Source organism: Sus scrofa, chromosome 6 (genome assembly GCF_054392235.1).
Source record: "Sus scrofa isolate SSC_HxYL_T2T_F1_AM1 chromosome 6, Sscrofa_HxYL_maternal_Yorkshire_Landrace_v2.0, whole genome shotgun sequence".
Taxonomy (NCBI): domain Eukaryota; kingdom Metazoa; phylum Chordata; class Mammalia; order Artiodactyla; family Suidae; genus Sus; species Sus scrofa.
Window position 1 is genome coordinate 35,743,285 of NC_139388.1, and position 23,845 is coordinate 35,767,129.

Below are 23,845 nucleotides of genomic sequence, written 5' to 3' on the forward strand. Positions count from 1 at the left end.
TGTAGGTTGCAGATGCGGCTCAGATCTGGCATTGCTGTGGATGTGGCATAGGCTGGCATCTGTAGCTCTGATGTGACCCCTAGCCTGGGAACCTCCGTATGCCACAAGTGCAACCCTAAAAAGAAAAAAGAAAAAAGAAAAAAAAATTCTCTAGTGATGGCTTTTTGAAAAACAAAAGATTTCACCAAAAAGCATGCAATAGGGGAAAATCTATATAAACTTCAGCTAGAAAAGAAATGCAATTTTTAGGTCGAATTGAATTACCAGTTCCAGTCCAGCTAGCACTTCATTGAGTCCCGGAGGCTGACCAATCCAACGGATCACCCCATAGAAAGGAGGATTCTCTTTAACCTCAGCCAGCGAGCCCACTTCCAGGCCATGCGAGTTACCGGAAGATGTGGCCAAGGGCGGGCTCTCCTGCACAGGCGCATTGTTTAGCTCGCCCACCACCGACTGAACCGACAGAGACAGCGGGCTGTGGCCAATACTCCCATTGGAGTTGGGCATCTTTGTCAGGCTGAACGGTAAAGAGTGAAATCTGTTCTCGTTGGCAAGTGCATTCAGGGAAGGAGGCTGCAGTGGTGGTGAAGCATGTCCAAAGTCCGGAGATAGCTCCGTAAGTGATTTTGCAGGGTCTTCGGCAACTATAAAAAAGTGTTCTGAATTAGAGAAATGTATTCGAGACTATTAAATACGCCCTACCGCTCTACAAATTAAAATAAACATCTAGTCCAACTATCCACCTGACTGACCTCTTCTAGCATGATTTTCGTAAACATCGCAAACTTACTATCTCCAGTGTTCTTGATTCTCCTCCCCACTTCCAACTTTTTCTACCTCAGTTAATAGCACCCAATTGTTCAAACCAAAAATATCGTCATTGAGTAGAATTGTGTAGGTTATATTCTTTGTCCAAAATACAACTGAGTTACTACACAAAGACACCAAAATATGTAAGAAAGATGCTTCTAGATAACTCAGGAATCAAAGAAGTAACGATAACTATAAATTTTTACAATAACTTGGAAAAAGCAAAAAAGGAGTATTTGTGGAACATAACTAAAGTAATACTTATAAAGGACATGTATAGACTTAATAGGCTATTTTAGAAAGAAAGAAAGGTAATATTAATGAACTCAACATACAACTTGGATCCTGCTGTATAGCACAGGGAACTAAATCTAGTCACTTGTGATGGAACACAATGGAGGATAATGGGAGAAAAAGAATGTAAATATATATGACTGGGTCACTTTGCTGTACAGCAGAAATTGACAGAACATTGTAAATCAACTATAGAAAAAAAGAATCTTAAACAAAAACAAAATACACAACTTGGAAGTTGGAAAAACAACAGAGGGAATTCCTGTTGTGGCCAGTGGGTTAAGAACCCAATATTGTCTCCGTGAGGATGCAGGTTCAGTCCCTGGCCTCACTCAGTGGGTTAAGGATCTGGCATTGCTACAAGCTCTGGAGTAGGTTGCAGATGCGGCTCGGATCTTGTCTGGCCATGGCTGTGGTGTAGGCCTCAGCTGCAGCTCCAATTTGACCCCAGTCCAGGAACTTGCATATGCTGCAGGTGTGAATATTAAATGAAGAAAAAGAAAAACAGCAGAATAGCTTCCCAAAAAGTAGTCAAAAGAATAAATACAAAAATAAAAATTAATGAAAAACAAACATACATTAAAATAGCTGTATGTTATTTCCTTAAAATAACTAATCTAGCTGCCAGGCATGCATTGCAGACCTGTGGGGAAAGAACAAACTTCTAAATAAATATTGTTGAGATCATTATCCATACACACACACACACACATACACACACACGCACACACACACACACACACACATATATATATATATATATTTTTATGGCTGCACCTGTAGCATATAGAAGTTCCCAGGCCAGCGAATGAATCCAAGCCACAGCTGCAATCTACACTGGAGCTGTAGGAACACTGGATCCTTTAACCCACTGCACCAGGCCAGGGATAGAACCCACACCTTCACAGTGACCCGAGCTGCTGCAATCTGATTCTTAACCCACTGTGCCACAGCAGGAACTCCAATTATATTTTTTAATTAATTAAATTGGATTCCTAAGTCATACTATACACCAAAAACATTTCTAGGTGGCTTAAGGACAAATGTCAAAGGCAAAACTATAAGTTTTGGAAGACAATACTGAAGAATGTTCTTTCTGACTTTAGGGCAAAGAGAAATATCTTAAATATGAGTATACAAACCATAAAGGAAAAAGACTGCCAGTATGACCACATTAAAATTAAGAGCTACATGCTCATTAAAAGGTATCATCACAAGAGTGAAAATACGAGCCACAAACAAGTCTCCTTGACTAGGAACCATGAGGCTGTAGGTTCGATCCCTGGTCTCGCTCAGCGGGTTAAGGATCTGGCGTTGCCGTGAGCTGTGGTATAGGTCGAAGACACGGCTCGGATCCCGTGTTGCTATGGCTCTGGTGTAGGCGGGCAGCTACAGCTCCAAATGGACCCCTAGCCTGGGAACTTCCATATGCCACAGATACAGCCTTAAAAACAAAAACAAACAAAGGAAAGGACCTGAACTCAGGCCATGTTTCAGAAATGAAGAAAAGGGGAAGGATTTTAGTGACGTGAAAGGGGAGGAAATCCAGAGGACTTGGTGACATCTGGATGTGACTCAGGAGAGAAAGAGGGGACGTGCAGGATGAAGCCTCAACTTACATTTTGGGCAACTGGACTCACGTCTCCATTACCTTGCTCCATAAAACAATAACTCACTGAGACCATCAACAGCTTCCACTGGCTAAATTCAATGAGCATTTGTGTGGTCTTCACCTTATTTGCCTTCTCAGAAGCACTCAAACACCAAATGGTCAAGGGTCCATTTGTTCCTTGACCCAACAATCGTCTGGTTTTCTCCCTGTCCCCCTGGCTATTTTTTCTCTGTCTCCCTTGAAGACTTCTCCTCCTCCCGGCCATGGTGTTCAAAGCTCAGCCTTAACCCACCCCTCCGCCCCCACCTTGTTCAAAGCTCAGCCTTAACCCACCCCTGCGCCCCCACCTTCTCCACAGGTCATAGCATTCACTCACAGGAGTTTAATCACCACATACGTGAGGGCAACCTACACATTTATTTCTCCAGCTCCTAACATCTCTTCAAAGCTCCAGATCTATAAATACAACTGCCCACTTGACAAATCACCTCTAGGAATTTTAAAAGGCACCTCAAACTCAGTATATTCAAAGCAAATCCATTCGCTTCCTCCACAATCACACACAGGCAAGCCAGAAAACTAACGTCATCACTCACATCTCTTTCTTCCTCGAGTCTCACTTGCAGTCTATCGTGGAATGCTGTCAATTCACGTACGAAATAGCTCATAGGCATCCACTTCTCCCCACCTCTTCCCCAACAACTCCAGCCCCAGCTACCATAGCCTATGGCTGAGCCCATCCGCAGCCTGCAACAGCCCCTGGTCAACCCACTGTGTACCTGCAGCAGGCAAACCTGGCAAACCTCTCGCTGAAAATCCTTCAGTGGCTTGCCGTTTCCTTTTTTTTTTTTTTTTGCCTTTTTGCCTTTTCTAGGGTCACTCCCACGGCATATGGAGATTCCCAGACTAGGGGTCTAATGGGAGCTGTAGCCGCCAGTATACGCCAGCAACACAGGATCTGAGCCGCGTCTGTAACCTACACCACAGCTCATGGCAACGCCGGATCCTTGACCCACTGAGCAAGACCAGGGGTCGAACCCACAACCTCGTGATTCCTAGCCAGATTCGTTAACCACTGAGCCACGATGGGAACTCCCATCCCTTTTTTTTTTGCGGGGGGGGGGGGTAGGCTGCACCCACAGCATGCAGAAGTTCCCAGGCCAGGGATCAAACCTGTGCCAAAGAAGTAACCAAACGTATTGCAGTGACAACATCAGATCCTTAACCCACTGAGCTACCAAGGAACTTCACCACTTCCTTTTAGTAGGGCACACCAGGCTTCAGTGCCCTGGCCCTGTGGGCCATTCCATTCTCATCTCATAAAATGTTCTCTCTTTCTGTTCTGGGTACTCTGACTCTTATTAGTTCTTGGCTAAACACCAGCTCCATTTCACCACAAGGCCTTTGCATATGCTATTCTTTCTGCCTAAAAGGTTTTTCTGTTCCATTTCAATTTGTTATCTATCACTCCTCACCTAAATCTAAGCTCATGTCACTTCCTTCTAGAACTATCCCTGAGCCCCTTGGGTATAAAGCATCCCTTAATAGACACTCACAGCACCATGTGCCTTCATTAAACACATCAAGACCACAATTCTTCACCTGGTTCTGGCACGTAGTACATACTCAATAAATATTTGTTAAATGGATGAACAACAATAAAAAGAATAAACCAGAAGAAAACAATGTCCCAGAACCAAGGGAAGGCAGAGTTCTTAAAAAGGAATGTTTAGATGTTCCCGTTGTGGCTCAGCAGGTATTGAACCCAGCTAGTATCCATCAGGAGGCAGTTCCATCCCTAGCCTCGCTGAGTGGGTTAAGGATCTGGCATTGATGTAAGCTGCAGCGTAGGTCACAGATGTGGCTCGGATCTGGTGTTGCTGTGGTTGGTGTTGTTGTGGCTGTGGTGTAGGCTGGCAGCTGCAGCTCCAATTTGACCCTTCCATATGCCGCAGGTGCGGCCCTAAAAAGCAGCCCCCCAAAAAAGGAAGGTTTAAAGATATCAAGACAGTAAAGTCTTTACATGATTCAATTGATTCTAGAGATCTTCTACCCTCAACAGTGTCAGTGAAGTGCAGAGAACAAGCTGCTAATACATTTTCTAAATGTTACATTAACCTTAAAAGCAGAGCAGTTAAAACTGTGTATAATACTTTAATTCAGCAATACTAATAAAGGATGTGCTACTCATTCTGTTTCCAAAAACTACACATATTGGTTTAAAAAAAGCCATTTTTCTCCTCTGGTGAGTTAAAAGGATGGAAGTATTATAAAGAACACTAAAATTATAGATTACCTTCATCAATGTACCATGAATTTTTTGATTTGGATTGTGGTTGTGAATCAACAGAAGACCCATTTAAAGTATAAAATAATTCAGATCTGTTTCTATTTCCAGGGTCTGAGGTAGATCCTATGGAACAAGAAAAGTTTGCTTAAAAATAGTCAATACGGTGTGAAAGTTTTTCTGTGAGATAAAAGAATATGCATATGGTGCTAAGAATTATTTACATAACCAACAGATACAAACACAAAAAATTATTAGTGTCTTCAACTGTTAAAAATTCAGTAACCATTTACACAATGTCAAAAACATAAAAACATTCTTCAAGAGATAATATAAGAAGAAAACAGGAGTTAAGTTAAAAGAAAAGCCTGCTCTTTAAAAAAAAAAAAAAAAAAAACTGCTTTAAAAAATTCATTTCATGAACGACGGCTTATTGCCAAATGTTCACAATCACCGTTACTTAATTTCATTTGATGAACTTATTAGTCCACAAATGTAACCTATTATTTTAAAACGGTTGCCCCCAAAAGAAGGAAATCTTGAAATCTATATAAATCGATGCACAAATCAAGTTTAAAAGATTGAAAGTTTATCCTACCTCTTGGGAGAGACCATGATGGAAGGTAACATAAGAAAGGGAATGCCTGTACATGGGTGACTGAGTCAATTTGCTCTACAGCGGGAAATGGCATAACACTGTAAATCAACTATACTTCAATAAAACTTTAATAAATGAAAAAAAAAAGATTTAAAGTTTCAACGCTTTGGAATTGTTAATCAACAAATTCCTTGCTGAATTTCTCCATGGCTCTTTCTTACACATTAGACAGAAAACGCAAGAAAATATCAGGGCAGCTATGTCACAGACAGGTCAAGACATGCCCCTGCCTCAGGACCTGGACAACACGCTATGGTTGAGAGCAGTGGGGTCTCTAGAACACACGCAAAATCTGATTTCATTTTCATTTGAAAGCAGATAACTCCAAACTTCATACCTATAACTAAGATCGGCTACAACAGAAGTAATATGTCTTAAGAAAAGGTTTAGGTTATTTACACTGAAGTGGGAGGAACAGGGTTAAGCTATCCTTATCTAGAGCCACAGGTTTAAAATACTATTGCCTATATATTATATCCCATTCTGTCTCCCAGGGTCCAATGTCACATAAAATATTTCTTAAAGTACAATTTTCTTTTCAACGAGCTGAGAAAGTTTTGTTCACTAGACAACTGAGGAAAAAATATACTTTGCCTAACCTACATCTGAGTTAAGAAAAGTTCTTTCAGCTTTTTAATTGAGCTCTTTAGCTTGTATAACTACCATGCTAAAAGTCTATGAAATATGTGGAAGCTAACCAAAAAAGAACTAAGAACTCCACATGGATTCTGAGGGAGTTTCTGGAAGAATGACAAAAATTTTGCTTAGCAGTTCAGAATGTAATTTATGCCACTTCTGCTAGCAAAATCTACATAATCTCTGGTTTACTTTATCCTACATAATACTGTCTGTAAATGATGATTTTCTACAGTGAAACTCTGAACTCTACATACAAATGTTACAAATAGAGAAATCCAAAAAACTAGCATATATGGACCAGAAAAAGACACAGGTCCTCCCAGGACACTTTTCATCAATTAAAAAAGGTTGGGAACTCGGCTTTACCAACACCACCTACAGACACTGTTTAGTGAATTATTAAAAATTGTGAAAGAAGAAAGTCTACGTACTCATTAAGGAGTAATACATTTTAACATTCTGTTCAATGCTATGGCAAGTCAAATACAATGTAAATAACTTACGAGCTGTATTTTATTAATCCATACCTGTAGCCTTTGGTTTGTTATGGCTGGATGAACCTTTGTCCCCAACACCTCTTGGCATAAAGGCAAGTTTGGGAGGCCTCCTTTCCTGTGTCACGCTATCTGAAACAGTAAACATGTTTTTTAAAGATAAAAGCAAATTCTCAGAGAAGAGAAACAATTGAGCAAATAATGACAATAACAACAACAAAAATCTTTTTCCAACAAAAGAGCAGCATTTTCACAGTAATTTTACAGCAAGGCCATCGAATGTTTTAAAAGAAATAATACCAAAAAAAAAAAAATCACTGCTATATTTTAAAACATAATGTCTTCAAGATAACACTACCCAAGTACCATTCAGCTAAACGCTTTAATTTCTTGAAAATATAACCGCTTTTCATCAATTTTATCTGATGTGTTCAAACACCACCAAGAAATATCCAAATCAGTGTTCCCAGAACACCCCTGAGGCTTATGAGGTGCCCCACACTCAAATATCTCTAGAAGATGCGGAGATAAACAAACAGACTTTTTTTTCTTCTTTGAACCTGCGGCACATGGAAGTTACCAGGCTAGGAGTCGAACTGATGCCACAGCTGCCGGCCTATGCCACAGCCACGGCAACTAAGGATCCAAGCTGCATTTGCAACCTATGGCAGCAGCGCGTGGCAATGCCAGACCCTTAACCCACTGAGCGAGGTCAGGGATTGACCCTCCATCCTCATGGACGCTGTGTCAGGTTCTTAACCTTCTGAGCCACAATGGGAACTCCAACAAGTAGACTTTATTGCATGACACCAGAACCTTTAATAAGCTAATGAGCACTGGGAATCTCTCAAAAGGGATATAGGGAACTTATTTGATAACCTTTTTTTGTACCACAGCATCTCAGATAAATATACTCCATGGAACACAGTTTGGAAAAGTCTGGTTAGGTATATTTATCAGTTTTTAAAAACATGTACGTTAAGAATAACACAAATGTGTACGTACAAACACATGTAAATAGAAAAAACAGAGAACTATGTACAAATCAATGATGCAAAAATTCAGAAACAAATAACAAGATGTCTGAAGAAAATACACAAAGATTTTTTTATCTACATATGCATAATTTTGGCAAACTTGTTTTCCAATATAAACATTTTAAAACATAAAGGGAAGTTATTTCCATAAGATATTCCCAAATACTGATAAGCAAATTTAAGAAAGTGTGTCTGAAGAGTTTTCCCCTGGAAAGTTCAACACATCTGTGGAGTCCAACATGACACTTAGGAGTCACACCTGATAAATCAGCAAAAATCACATTACTCTCAGTGGATTTCTGAGATGAGAAAGAGAAAAATAGGGGAAATTGGTTTTTTGTTTGTTTGGTTGGTTGCCCCTAGGCATATGGAGCTCTTGAGCCAGGGTTCAGATCCGAGCTGCAGTTGCAACCTAAGCCACAGCTGTAGCAACAATGGCTCGAACCTACTGTGATGGCCAAGGATGGAACCTGCATCCCAGCCCTGCAGAGACACCACCTATCCTGTTGTGCCACAGCAGGAACTCCAGCTGTACATTTTCAGCACAAGGAAAAAAGTGCTCTTTTAAGAAAGAGGAAGTAAAACTGAATTAATATATAAATGTGCTTGGAAACTTTTTTCCACAGTTTGAGGAGAGGGAGAATGAACTATTAAACTATATCTTAATTGTCTCATAATGTGATCAAATAGAATATTATTTTAACTCAAAAATTATACTAAATAACTGTGCGTTTTACCAAGTGATATTAAAAAAAAGCTATTTACTAATATTTCTATGATGTTACCATTCACGTATCTCCAAATACCACCACATGTGAGAACAACTGTGAATGGTAAAACTTTTTATCCACTGGCGAGTTTCCAAATTGTAGCATATAAATTGACTAACGAAAACTAATTCCCACTATTAACTATAATTAATTGCATGGAATTCCATTTTAAAAAGATATTCAGGAGTTCCCGTTGTGGCGCAGTGGTTAACGAATCCGACTAGGAACCATGAGGTTGCGGGTTCAATCCCTGCCCTTGCTCAGTGGGTTAACAATCCGGCGTTGCCAGGAGCTGTGGTGTAGGTCGCAGATGAGGATCCTGCGTTGCCGTGGCTGTGATGTAGGCCTGCAGCTGCAGGTCCAGTTGGACCCCTAGCCTGGGAACCTCCATATGCCGCAGGTACAGCTCTAAAAAAAGCCAAATAAATAAATAAATAAACTTCCGAAATACACAACAACAAGGAGGTTGTGCTGAAAAAAGAAACAAAGTACCCATTTTATATACACACAGCAGGAACGCATTCAAAAGACAAAATCTGCAGCCTATCCATTACTCCTATTGATTTAATAGAAAAAGAAAAATCCCTGGGAGAAACGTGTTGGAAATCATAACAATAAGCTAATGAACAATAACAACCAAACTACCAGAAATGTCTGCATTTGAATGACCCATTAAATTGAGAAAAAGGGCTTAACTGCTGTACTACTTAACATGATCAGCCACAAGAGCATCATTCACACCCAAATGAGATCGTAATGTAATATCTACAGTGAAATCTACTGAAGAAAACCTAAGTTTACTTGGGTAGAATGAAGAATTATAAAGCCCAATAGCAAACGTATTATACACAGCAACTATCCAAAAACCTCCTTAAGGTGAGATAATTAATCAAAATATTTTCCCTCTATTTTAGACATTTTTATATGAAAAATTGTTCAAGAAATCCTGGAAGGCCCCATACAGATAACATCAGAGTTGCATCCTGTGTGTGATCTAGTGCTTCAAAATAACCGTATAGGCTCGAAGGATCTCATATGAACAGGAGCCCTGCCTATACAGACAATATTTGGGGTGATTCAGACTGATGGAAGGCCACTTAGCATTAAGTACACATACCCTCTGACCCAGAAAGTCCACTTTCAGAAAGCTATTTTTTTCTTTTCTTTCATTCTATTTTGTTCTGTTTTGTTTTGTTTGGTCGCCCCACAGCATATGGTGTTCCCAGGCCAGGATCTGAGCTGCAGCTGTGACCTACACCACGGCTGCAACAACACCAGGATCCTTTAACCCACTGGGCCAGGCCAGGAGTTGAACCTGCGTCCTGGTGCTACAGAGATGTTGGCAATCCCACTGCGCCACAGCGGGAATTCCCAGGCAATTATCTTTAAGATCTTATGAGTATTTTTATGTAAATATGAGTATAATATATCCCACTTAAATGCTCAGATAAGCATACTGATGGCTTACGAGAAAAATCTACAGATGACATGATATTGAGAGAAATAAAACACGAAAGCACAGAAATAGTATCTAAAACGGTCTGAAAATGTTGGAAGACTGGATAGCTCTAACAACATGAAGTTAAACAAGGACAAATGTGACATTCTGTCATATGTCCCTCAAATCAACCACACAAATATAGAATCAGAAGCAGAACTACATGTGAACAAAACTGGGGATCTGATTTCTTTTTTTTCTTTTTTATCTTTTCTTTTTAGGGCCGCACCTGCAGCATATGAAGGTTCCCAGGCTAGGGGTAGAATCAGAGCTGTAGCTGCCAGTCTATGCCACAGCCACACCAACGCCAGATTCGAGCCTTGTCTGCGACCTACACCACAGCTCACGGCAACACAGGATCCTTAACACACTGAACAAGGCCAGGGACCGAACCCACAACCTCATGGTTCCTAGTTGGATTTGTTTCTGCTGCACCACGACAGGAACTCCAAAACTGGGGATCTGAGTCAAGCCTAAGCTAAGTAATCATTAATTCATTAGTTTATAAATGCAATCATTCAGTCAAGAAATACTACTGACGACAATTCAATTTGCTTTGGACCCTATATACAGGACTAGCAGCAAACCCCAAAAGTTAAGGGCTCAGTCCCAAAAGACTGCCCCCAATTCAGACACAAATTGCAAATTGCAGGTTGTCCCCAGTCATTCTGATTGACCAGCTATAAATCAGTGTTCCCATAACCCCCTCCTTGAATTCAACAATTTGTTAGAATGGATCATAGAACTCAGGGAAACATGTTTACCAGTTTATCATAAAGGGTATGATAAATGGTACAGACGGATAGCCAGATAAAGAAATACATAGGGCACACAGTTTCCGTGCTCTTTCTAGGCATATTACCCTCTCAGCTCCTCCACTCAGCAACCTGGAAGCTCTCCAAATCCCATACTTTGGGGCTGTTTATGGAGACTTCATTATACAGGCATGATTGATTAGTAACTCAATTCCAGCTCCTCTCCCCTCTCCAGAGGATGGGCTGTGGCTGACAGTTCTAAGCCTCTAATTATGGCTTGGTCTTCCGAGTGACCAGCACCTCCATCCAGGAGCCCACTAAAAATCACAAAGAACAAAAGACACTTCTGTCATCCAGGAAATTCCAAAGGATTTAGGAGCTATGTGTGAGACCTTCTTACCATTAGGAAATTACATGGGTTTTAGGCACTCTGGGTCAGGAACTTAGGTCAAAGACCAAACATTAGCAAGAATCAGGGACAGACAGACACACACACACACACACACACACACACACACACATATTTATATTCCATATGTTCATATATATATATATATATATTATTTCACACCATAGAATGGAATGCTTTTCAGCAATAAAAAAGACACATGGGAGTTCCCATTGTGGCTCAGCAGGTTAAGGACCCGGTGTTGTCTCTTTGAGGATGTGAGTTGGATCCCTGACCTCGGTCAGTGGGTTAAGGATCCAGTGTTGCCACAGCTGTGGCACAGGCTGCAGATGCAGCTTAGATCTGGTGTTGTGTGGCTGTGGGATAGGCCTAAGCTGCAGCTCTGAATGAACCCCTGGCCTGGGAACTTCCATATGGCACAGGTGCAGTCATAACAAGAAAAATAAAAAAGGAGGAGTTCCTGCCGTGGTGCAGTGGTTAATGAATCTGACTAGGAACCATGAGGTTGCGGGTTCGTTCCCTGCCCTTGCTCAGTGGGTTAAGGATCCGGCGTTGCCGTGAGCTGTGGTGTAGGTTGCAGAAGCGGCTCGGATCCCACATTGTGCGGCTGTGGTGTAGGCCGGTGGCTGCAGCTCCAATTTGACCCCTAGCCTGGGAACTCCATATGCCACGGGAGTGGCCCAAGAAATAGCAAAAAGACAGAAAAATAAATAAATAAAATAAAATAAAATAAAATAAAAAAGGACACGTGGATGAATTAACAAATAATTACGTTAAGTGAAATAAGTCAGACCAAAAAAAAAAAAGTACATCCTAAGTTACTTCCATTTACATAAAATTCTAGGAAATGTGAACAAATGTATACTGGCAGAAAAGATCAGTGGTTGCTGGGATTTGGGGAGGGGGTATGTAGAAGCAGGAGGAAGCCAAAACAAAGGGCATATCTTGGGGTGATGGAATGCTATCCTTTTTTTTTTTTTTTTTTTGGTCTTTTTTTTTTTTTTTTTTTTTTGTCTTTTTGCTATTTCTTGGGCTGCTCCCACGGCATATGGAGGTTCCCAGGCTAGGGGTCGAATCGGAGCTGTAGCCACCGGCCTACGCCAGAGCCACAGCAACACGGGATCCGAGCCGCGTCTGCAACCTACACCATAGCTCTCATGGCAATGCCGGATCGTTAACCCACTGAGCAAGGGCAGGGACTGAACCCACAACCTCATGGTTCCTAGTCGGATTCGTTAACCACTGCGCCACGATGGGAACTCCCCTTTTTTTGGTCTTTTTAGGGCTGCACCTGCAGCATATGGAAGTTCCCAGGCTAGGGGTTGAATTGGAGCTGCAGGTGCCAGCTTACACCACAGCCATAGCAGTGCCAGATCTACGCTGCATCTGCAACCTATACCACAGCTCACAGCAACACCGGATCCTCAACCCACTGAGCAAGGCCAGGGATCGAACCCACTTCCTCAGGAATACTAGTCAGGTTCATTACCCCTGGGCCATGACAGGAACTCCAAGGAATGTTCACTATCTTGATTGTGGTAAAGGTTCCATGGGTGTATACATATGTTAAAACATACTGAATTCTATACTTTAAGTTCATGTGACTTACTGTATAAAATATGCAAGTACTGAATAAGAAAGATACACATTAATCAAGAAGGATACAAAAGGAAATTAGGTAGTGGGGGGGGCAATGTTAGGAGGACAAGGTCTCAGATACCCTTTGAAAATTCTGTGCAAACTTTCTGTGAAAATTCTGTGAATATACTACATAATCTACAGAATTAAATTAGCATTCCATTCCCAACCCTCAAAACTAAAAAAGATGACACAGACTGAACTAGAAAAAGCAGAAATGTGTAATTTACGGGAGGCACTAATTGATATGCTTGATCACAACAGCTTTAAGAACCTGAACATGATGTCAAATTAGCTATGTTAGAGTTTTTTTAACATTTACAAGAGCAATGAAGAGAGGAAAAACTCTATATAACAGGTTGAAGATGTCTGCATTTTGAGTCAAAGGTATTCTTCAGAAGCCTACTGTAACCAGCAATTGAATAGGATAAATTCTTTCCTAATCTCATCAATTGTTCAACAGCTTCCAAAATATTTTTTTAATGCTGGCAATAATTTTGTCCTACAAAGGAAGGTAATTGGGCAAGAAAAAGAAACTAAGGAACTAAATGAGACATTATGACTATTTTTTTCTCTCTCAAGAAATGGGTGTTAATGATGACATGAAATACAGATGAATACCCATTTAAATAAATGAAATTAATTTTCATTTACACAACTTTGCTTTTTAAAGTCTATTTGCAGGCTTCGTTTTGTTGGCAAAAAAGTATAATTGGTGTATTATGTTATAAAAGCTGGTATCATTCTTAATTATCGTCTATTCAGGATTTATGAAAATCAAGCTTTAAAAGAAAAAAAAAAAAAACCACATTATGTTCCTTGCTTGTCATTACTCTGAGAGTCAGTAACAATGACAATGAAAGCCACTGATCTATAAGATCAAAGTTTGCCTGACAAGTGATTCTCAAGAGATTCATGTAATTAATTTTCATTACTTTAATCCTACATCGCTATTTAAATAAAATATAACTGTAAACGCTTTTGAAGATAAATGCTACTAAAGATGAATTCCTTGGGAGGTTATATAAAATTCCATTACATGAAAAATAGCAATGGTAGCTTTTTCTTTTCTTTTCTTCATAAATGCTAATGTAGAACCCAAGATCATTAACATTTCAAACCAAATTGAGATATGGAAAAAGTATGCAGAAAGAAATACAGCTCTGGAGTGTGAAAAAAGGGGGTGAGAGAATTTCAAATCTGTACTCTACAGCAAACTGAGAAAAACACAATCGATTATAATAAGCCAACTTCATACTTCAGGTATCTTTTTCTTTCTTAAACTAACGATCTCCCCATCCTCCCAGCTCACTCAATACAATACATTTAGTTGTAAAATGCAAAGATCAGAGAAATTCAATTAAAGAGGGTAAAAAGGATGGTTATACTAATTTGAGTTTTCACAAGTACCAGTTAGAAATTAAAAAAAGAAGGAAGGAGAGAGAGAAAGAAAGAGAAAAGGAAAAAAGAGAGGGAGGGAGGAAGAAGAAAGAAAAAGAAAACACGCAGAGATATTTGATTTGGTAAGAAAAGTTAAATTACATTTATCCATGTGGTTCTGGAGGATCAATATTAGCACAGAATTGGTTATCCCTATAAAAATAAATACTGAAAGAAAATTGATTTTACAAGGTATTCCCTCTCACTATGGCAAGTTAACATTATAAAATTAGCATAATTCACAAGAATTTGCTTAGGACAGGCTTTCTCAGTCTCGTCTCAGCAATGCTGACATTTTGGATCAGATCTTTTTTATGGAGGGCAGCTCTCTACATTGTAGGCTGTTTAGAAGCATCTCTGTCTCTATCCCCTAAATTCAAGGAGCACTTACTCCTACCCCAGATGTGATGATCAAAAAGGTCCCCAGACACTGCAAAATGTCTTCTAAGGGCAAAATCACCCCCAGGTTGAGAATTATTGGCTTAGACCAAAAATGACCTTCTTTAAAGGTTCTGTTTTAACCCAAAAAGAAAACTAAAACTAAAACTAAAAACAAAAACACAATAGTTACAGCATAAAACTATCATGTTTTAAGCAATCAAAAACTATAAAAAATAAATTTTAAGTATAAAATCCTTCACAACTACCTGGAGAAATCCCTCTTTTTTCTTGAATAAATGTGCTCTACATTATAAGACATATGCTTAAAAATATAATTTTTATGATGGAGTATGCATATACCAGACCATTTCTCCTAAATAATAAACTTTGACAAAATACAAAAAAAACAAAAAACAAACAAAAAAAAAACAACCTATTTGAAGGCACTGGAGGATAAAAGACAAAACAAAAGAAAAACAAAAAAGAAAGGAAGGAAAGAAAAGAATGCAAAAAGAGAAAAATAGACATATGGAGGAGACTCAAAATTTGGAGAAGGAAACAGTATAAAAATATAATCCAAAATTGCTTAACATACCAGAAAAAAAAGAGGAAACTGATAGTCTCAAAAGGAAAACCATAATGGATGCCAATCCATAAATGATTCTGATGTTGGAGCTGGCAAAAAAGAATTTTAAAGAGGCTATTATAATTTTGCTTAATGAAGTAAAGACAAATAATGCTTACAGTAAAGGAGAAGAGAGAAATATCTCATCAGAAAAATAAAGGGAACTGGATGGAAAGTCTTAAAAATACTTTTAAAAACTTAAAAATGTAATAACAAAAATAATTTATTGGATATGCTAAGCAACACAATGGGGATAAAAGAAGGGGAAATGAATAAAACTGAAGGTCAAACAGAATCATCTAAAGAACAGAAGGACGAAAAATTGAAAAAATTTAACAGAACCTCAAGGATAAGGAATAATATCAAAATTAGGAAATATATCTAACTGAAAACACAGAAAGACAAAGGATTAAAAGGAATAGAAAAAAAAAATTGAAGGAATAATGGCTAGATGTTTCCTACTTTGTTAAAAAATACAAATTCACAAATCCAATAAGTTTAGCAAATGCTAACCAGGATAAATACGCAGAAAATCATGCTAGGCATATATATCAGAGTTAAACTGTTGTAAACCAAATATAAAGTCTTGACAGCACTCAGAGAAAAACAACATATTACATTACATAATGATTCAAACTGCTGACTTTTCACCAGAAACTATGGGGGCCTGAAAATAGTAGAAAATCAATTTAGAGAAGAATTCTATACATACCCAAAATACTTTCAAATATGAAAGCAAGTTAAAGACACTTTCGAATAAAAGAAAACTAAGAGAAATTCATTTCTAGAAGATTTCAATTCAACAAATACCACAAGAAGTTCTTCAGGATGAAGGAAAATGGTAGTGGATAAAAAGATCTTTTAAAGCTTTAAAATATAAATGATTACCTCAAAGAATATAACATTTTCTTTGGGGTTTTTAAAGTATATAGATGTAATGTACATGACAATTAATAGCATAAAGAATGGGGAAGATGTAACTAGACTTCCATGGTTACAAGATTTCTACATCTTACATAAAGTGGCACAGTATTAACCCTAACTAGACTTAAACAAGGATATATATTATAATCCTTGGAGAAATCACTAAAAGCAGTATTACAATGAAATTCAGCTTAAAATCCAATGGGTGAATTAACACATAATTCTTTATATTTCTCAAGTAATCTACTAAAAAGGTAGAAAATGACTATAAGAGTGAAAAACAGAGGGACAAAGGGAAAAGAGATAATAAAATACTATTGGGTTCAAAACCCATAATAGTGATAATTATTTTAAGTGTTAATAGATTAAACACAACACTGAAAAGACAGAGATCATCAAAACAAATTTTTTAAAACTGCATGTTGTTTTAAAAAAAGCAATTGGGATAGAATGGGAAAACAGAATCAAGAAGGAGAGTTGGAGGACATCTCCGTCCAAAAGACACACTGGGGAGAGGGCAGGAAAAGTAGGACAAATCGAAAACACACCAGACGGTAGAAATAAATCAAATTATCAGTAATGATAAATATAATAGACTAAAAAATTCAGTTAAAATATAAAAACTGTCCAACTAGATTGAGAAATAACGAATGCCAACCATATGCAGTTATGAGACATAACTAAAATATAAATGATGGAAAAAAGACACATGGAAAGTACTAACCAAAAGAAAACCTATCAATATCATACAAAACAGGATTTAAGACAAAAAAAGAGTAACTAGAGATGGAGACGGTCATCACGTAATGAGAAAGTGCTCTCAAATCACCTGGAAGATACAATTCTAAATTCTAGGCACCTAAAAATTCTAAACTTGGTTGCAGCAAATAATTTGAAAATTAAAGCAAACACTTATAGAATGAAGAAGAAATTAACAAATCCACCATCATGTTGGGATGTTTTAACATACCTCCTTCAGTAACTGTTAGATGTCACAATTTAAAACTCAGTAATGATACATAAAATTTGAATAGCATAATAAATTAGCTTGACCTAAGGGACATATAAAATATGCATGAAATCCATGCAACTACAATTGAAAGAAACATTCTTTTCAAGTACACACAGAACGTTTCTGAAAATTGATCATGTACTAGGCCATAAAACCAGCCTCAACAAATATCAAAGAATTGGTATCATGTTCTCTAACCATATGCAGTCAAATTGAAAATTAATAATGACAAAAACAAAAAATGAGACACCTGAAAAAATTCTGTAGTACATTTTAAAACAGAAGATCCATTACATTAAAAAATCATTAAGGAAATTACAAATATTTCAAACTTAATGATAACATATCAAATTTTATAGAATGTACATAGTTAGGTACAGAGCAAGAATCTGTAGCCTTAGAAGCTATAGATTTTTTAACAAGATAAAAAGCGTTAAAGAGATAGATGGTGATGACTGTTATATAAAATTATGAATGCATTTAATACCACTGAACTTCCACTTAAAAATGGTTAAGATGGTAAATTTATGTTATGTATATTTTACTACAACAAAAAAATTTTAATTTAAACACATGTATTTAAAATTTTTATTTAAATTTTTTTTTTTTTAATTTTACCCCAACATTTTCCAAGGCACAGGCCATCTCCTGAGGCAAACCCATTCCAAGGCACCATGTAAAAAAATTTTTAAACATGCAGCACAAATTTTTTAAAAAAGGAGGAGTTCCTGCTGTGGTACTGTGGGTTAAGAATCCAACTGCAGTGGCCCAGGTCACTGAGGAAGTGTGGGTTTGATCCCTGGCCAGGAGCAGTGGGTGAAAGGCACAGGGCATAGCTGAGGCTCAGATTCAGTCTCTGGGGCGGGAACTTCCACATGCCGTGAATGTGGCCATTTAAAAAAAAAATTTAAACATTCAAAAATTAGCAAACTAGACCAAACAATGTATGACTCATGATAAAACTGGGCTTATATCAGGAATGTAAGGTTATTTTAATATTAGAAAATTAGCATATTAAAAGAAAAGAAACATAGGACTATCTCAATAGAAAAAAAAGTTTGATAAAATTCAATGTCCAGGAGTTCCTGTCATGGCTCAGCTGTTAACAAACCCGACTAGGATCCATGAGGAGGCAGGTTTGATCCCTGGTCTTGCTCAGTCAGTTAAGGATCCTGCGTTACCGGAAGCTGCAGTGTAGGTGGCAGACAGGCTCGGATCCCGAGTTGCTATGGCTGTGACATGGGTTGGCAGCTACAACTTTGATTCCACCCCTAGCCTGGGGTCCTCCATGTGCCTTGGGTAAGGCTCTAAAAAACAAACAAACAAACAAAATTCGATGTCCACTCATGATGAAACTCTTTGAAAATGGGGAACAGATGGTAACTTGTTTAGCCTGATAAATGACAGCTACAACAATAAAATCCTATGATGAACATCAGTCTTCACAGAGAAATGATGAAAGCATTCACGTTCAGATCGGAAGCAAGACCAAGATGCCTGCTATTAGCGATTCTAGGCAATACTATCTCTACAGGTTCTACCTAGGACACTAGGTAACAAATCACCTATTTTTTTTTTTTTTTTAATGGCCACACCTGTGGCATATGGAAGTTCCCAGGCTAAGAGTCCTATTGGAGCTGCAGCTGAGGCCTAGTAACATGGGATCCAAGCCACATCTCTGACCTATGCTGTAGCTTGTGGCAACTCCAGATGAGGTCAGGGATCGAACCTGCATCCTTATGAATACTATGTCAGGTTCTTAACCCACTGAATCACAATGGGACCTCTACAAACTATATTTTAATAATAAAAGATACAAAGATTAGGAAGAGATTAAAAACAGTTACTACTTGCAGAAGATAACAACTGGCTACTAAAAAAGTAATCTACAGATAGACTGTGAAAAAAGATAATAAGATTGGTTCTTTGTTTGCTTGTTTTGGCTTTTTGTCTTTTCTAGGGCTGCACCTGCAGCATATGGAGGTTCCCAGGCTAGGGGTCTAATTGGAGCTGTAGCTGCCAGCCTACGCCAGAGTCACAGAAATGCCAGATCCGAGCCACATCTGCGACCTACACCACAGCTCACAGCAACACCGGATCCTTAACCCACTGAGTAAGGCCAGGGATTGAACCTGCAACCTCATGGTTTCTAGTCAGATTCGTTAACCACTGAGCCATGACAGGAACTCCAATAAAAGATAGAGATTGTTGATAACAAAATTCAGCATGCACAGTCATCTGAGACACTACTTCACACCAACTAGTATGGAAAAGTCAAATTAACGGGATCATCATGCATTGCTGGTAGGCATGTAAAATGGTGCAGCCACTTTGGAAAACAGTCTGGCAGCTCCATAAATGATTAAACATGAGTTACCACCTGACGCAGCAATTCTACTTCTAGATGGACTTTCTCCCAGAAGAAATGAAAGCATACGTCCACACAAAAACTCATACAGGAACAACTGTAGCAGCATTATACCTCATAGCCAAAAGATGGAGGAAACCCAAGTGTCCATCAACAGATGAATGGAAAAACAGAATGCGGCATGTTAGCACAACGGGATATTATTCAGTATAAAAAGAAGGAAGTACTAATATACACTACAACATGGATGAACCTGGAAAACATTATGCTACGTTAAGCCAGTCACGAAAGAGCACACATTACATGATTCTACCTGTATGAAGTGTCTACAATGGGCAAACATAAAGAGACAGAAATAGCTTAGTGACTGCTTACAATGAAGAGGAGGAAAGGATAAAGTATTACAGCTAAATACAAGGTTTCTTTGAGAGTTGATAAAAATGTTCTCCGATTGACTGTAGTGATGATTAGACATATCGGTAAAGATATGGAATTGTATGGTTTAAATTAGTGGATTAAATGATATATGAAATAGATCTCGATATGACTATTCTTTTTAATTAGACTATATTCCTACATATCACCAAAAAGCTATTAGAAAATGTTTTCCTTTATATCAGAATACATGCAAGAAATGGAGAATATTATAAAGTTTTACTAAGAGATTAAATAAATGGAGGCTATACAATGTGCATATAGTAGAAGTTTCAATATAATAGAAATGCCAATTTTCCTCAAGTTGTTCTACAGCTTAACAGCAATTCCAATCAAAATCCCAACAAAACTCTTGTAATATTTGAGAAGACTGTTAAAACCTTACAATGAAGAGTCAAGGGCCAACAAGAGCCAAGATGCTCATTAAGAAAAAGAACAGGAAGGAAAATGCACTCTTATAGCAAGAATACTTCTAAAGCTATGAGAGGGAGTTCCTGTTGTGGTGCAGCAGAAATGAATCCGACTGGTATCCATGAGGATGAGGGTTTGATCCCCAGCCTCTCTCAGTGAGTTGAGGATCCAGTGTTGCTGTGGCCGTGGTGTAGGCCAGCAGCTGCAGCTCTGATTCAACCTCTAGCCTGGGAACTTCCATACACCATGGGTGCAGCCCTAAAAAAAAAAGCTATGATAATAAAGGCTTAGAGGTTTTTGTTTCTTTGTTTGGCCTTGCCCAAAGCAACAGAAGTTCCAGGCCAGGAATTGAATCCCTGGCACAGCTGTGGCGTAGGTCACAGCTGCAGCAACACTGGATCCTTAACCCACTGCACCAGGCTGGGGATCAAACCCATACCTCAGCAGCAACCTGAGCTGCTGCAGAGACAATGCCAGATCCTTTACCTGCTATGCCACAACAGGAACTCCCAAGGCCTAGAGGTCTTAAGGTAGACAAAGAATAGACTGCAAAAAGAAATTCATATACATGTGTTGAAACTTAATTTATACACAGCAAGCGTGGTATACATGTACCTCATATTCTACACAAAATCAAATCTAGGTGTATTACAGACATAAATGTGAAACTAAACTTTTAGAAGACAATACAGAATAACAGGTAAAACTCAAAAGAGCAATGAGACAGGACTAGGGTTCTTAATAAAAAATCTTACAAAGAATCATTAAAAACAATGTGGTGCTGAAGCATGGAAAAAACAGAATAAAAAGTCCAGAAATACACCAAAGTACACATGGGAATTTAGAATGAGGAAAGTGGTTCTCAAAGGAGGAAGAAAAAGATGGGCTTTTTAAAAAATGGTGTTGAGACAACTGATTAACTATCTGGGCTGGGGAGGTGGAAACTATATTAGATTTATTATTTTATGTCATACACCATATAAAATAAAAATGGATCAAAGATACATACGTAAGAAATAAATTCAAGAGTGCTAGAAAGAAACATGGAGAAATTCCTTGACAACTTTGGAGTGACTCAAAATCTGGATGCCATTAACAAATGTGGGAGTTTCCACAGTGGCTCAGCAGGTTAAGAACCTGACTAGTATCCAGGAGGATGTGGGTTCGATCCCTGAACTCGCTCAGTGGGATTAAGGATCCAGCATCGCTGCGAGCTGAGCAGACACGGCTCAGATCCTGCATTGCTGCGGCTGTGGCAAAGGCCTGCAGCTACAGCTCTGATTTGACCCATAGCCTAGGAACTTATGCTGCAGGTGTGGCTCTAAAAAGGAAAGAAAAAAAGTGATAAATTCAGCTATGTAATCATTTAAAATCCTGCCTGACAAAAAAAAATCACTTAAAGCAAAGTCAAAAGATAGTAAACTAAGTGAAATAAGCTATACACAAAAAACAAATATTGTACAGATTTCACTTCTATGAGGCATCTAGAATAGGCAAATTTACAGATGGAAAGTAGAAAACAGAAGTTACCAGGGGCTGAGGGAAGAGAGAAATGAGTTCTTTCTCAATAGGTATAGAGTTTCTGTTTGAGATTATGAAAAGGGTCTGTGGTCTGGAAGCAGCAGTGACGAATGCACATCACTGTACATGTACTTAATGCCATTGACTGTACATTTTAAAATGGTTAGAAGGGTCAATCTCATTATATATATTTTATCACAGTTTTCAAAAATAAGGGCAAGAAGATAAACAATAAAAAAAAAGACCAGTGACAAATGACTGGGGACAAATGGGAGGGAACATTTGCACCTCATATCATAAGAGTTTACAACCTAAACACATAAAGAAAAATTGGTAGGAAAAGACAACAATAATCCAGTAAAAAATAGACAATAGATATGAATAAACAGTTCGCAGAAATATAAATTTCTCTTAATCACACAAAAATCATGCTCAACCTCATTCATCAGAGAAAGGCAAATTAAAACTACACTGAATACATATTTTACCTAGCAGATTGGAAAAAAATTTAACAATACACTGTCATGGCAAAGCTATTAAGAAACATCACCCTCACGCCCTGCTGGTAGGAGTATCGATTGCTACATTCACCATGGAAAGCAATTTTGCAACATCTAGAACAATATAAATGCATGCAGCTTTTCACCAAGCAGTCCCACTTCTGGGAATCTATTCTATAGATAAGCCAGCACTTGCGGAAAATATATATGGACATATATATGTACAAAGTTACTGCAGCATTATTTGTAACAGTAAAAAAAAAAAAAATTAGAGACAACCCAAATATCCACCACTAAGAATCAATAACTTATGGAACCACAATACAATGGAAAATTACACACTGTAAATGATGAGAAAAACCTCTCTATTCAGATATACAAGAACTCCAAGATATAAAGTGAAGAGAATAAAACACACACAGAATAGTATAAATACTATGCTTCTTGCTTAAAAAGAATAGAAAGAATATGTGTTTATGCTATATAAAGAAACTCTGGAAAGTAATACAAGGAACTAACAAAAATAGTTACTAGTGGGAAGCAAGGAATGGAGGGGGGACTGGAGCAGAGGGGAAATAGGCAGGGAAACAAGATACTCTACCACACTGTTTCGTGATTTTGATTTGAGATCTGTGAATACATTTCTTATCAAAAATTATTTGGTAACTTGATAGTTACTAAACTCAAGGGTATTTGCATTGGTCAAAACCCAAATGATGTAATATGTATTTCATGATACACATGTCTTTTATCTCAAAAGGAAAAAAAAAACCTAAATACTTATCTCTAGTTAATTATATGCATGCTGATTAATTTTTTGGCTTTTTTTTTTTTTTTTGGCTTTTTTTAGGGCCGTAGCTGTGGCATATGGAAGTTCTCAGGCTAGGGATCGAATCAGAGCTGTAGCCACAGGTTTACACCACAGCCACGGCAACGCAGGATCCAAGCCACATCTGCAACCTACACCACAGCTCATGGCAACACCGGATCCCCAGCCCACTGAGCGAGGCCAGGGATTGAAACCGCATCCTCATGGATGCTAGCTGGATTCGTTTCCTCTGTGCCACAACAGGAACTCCTGTGCATGCTGAAATATTTAGGAGGAAGTGTACTGATACTTATAACCTATGTTGAAATGGCTTTTTTTTTTAAAAAAAAAAAAAAAAGCTGGATTAGCACATGGAAGAAGGATGGATGATTATACGATAAAGCAAGTACAAAAACACTATCTGTAGAATCTAGTGGTAGGAATAGGAATGTTCAGTATAAAATTCTTTCAACTTTTCTATATGTTTGAAATTTCATAATAAAATGATAAAAGAATATT

At 38.2% G+C, this 23,845-nt stretch overlaps 1 protein-coding gene across 13 annotated transcripts in view; it reads right to left on the reverse strand.

Moving 5' to 3' along the window:
- CYLD (CYLD lysine 63 deubiquitinase) overlaps positions 1-23,845 on the reverse strand; it is a 60,149-nt gene that overhangs the window by 18,477 nt on the left and 17,827 nt on the right. For all 13 annotated transcript variants that reach the window (XM_021094187.2, XM_021094193.2, XM_084960304.1 and 10 more), the window contains 3 exons: positions 6,828-6,926; positions 5,013-5,129; positions 265-644 (listed from right to left, as the gene is read on the reverse strand). In XM_021094187.2, the coding sequence (XP_020949846.1) occupies positions 265-644; positions 5,013-5,129; positions 6,828-6,926 (596 nt within the window). The remainder of the gene's footprint in view (positions 1-264; positions 645-5,012; positions 5,130-6,827; positions 6,927-23,845) is intronic.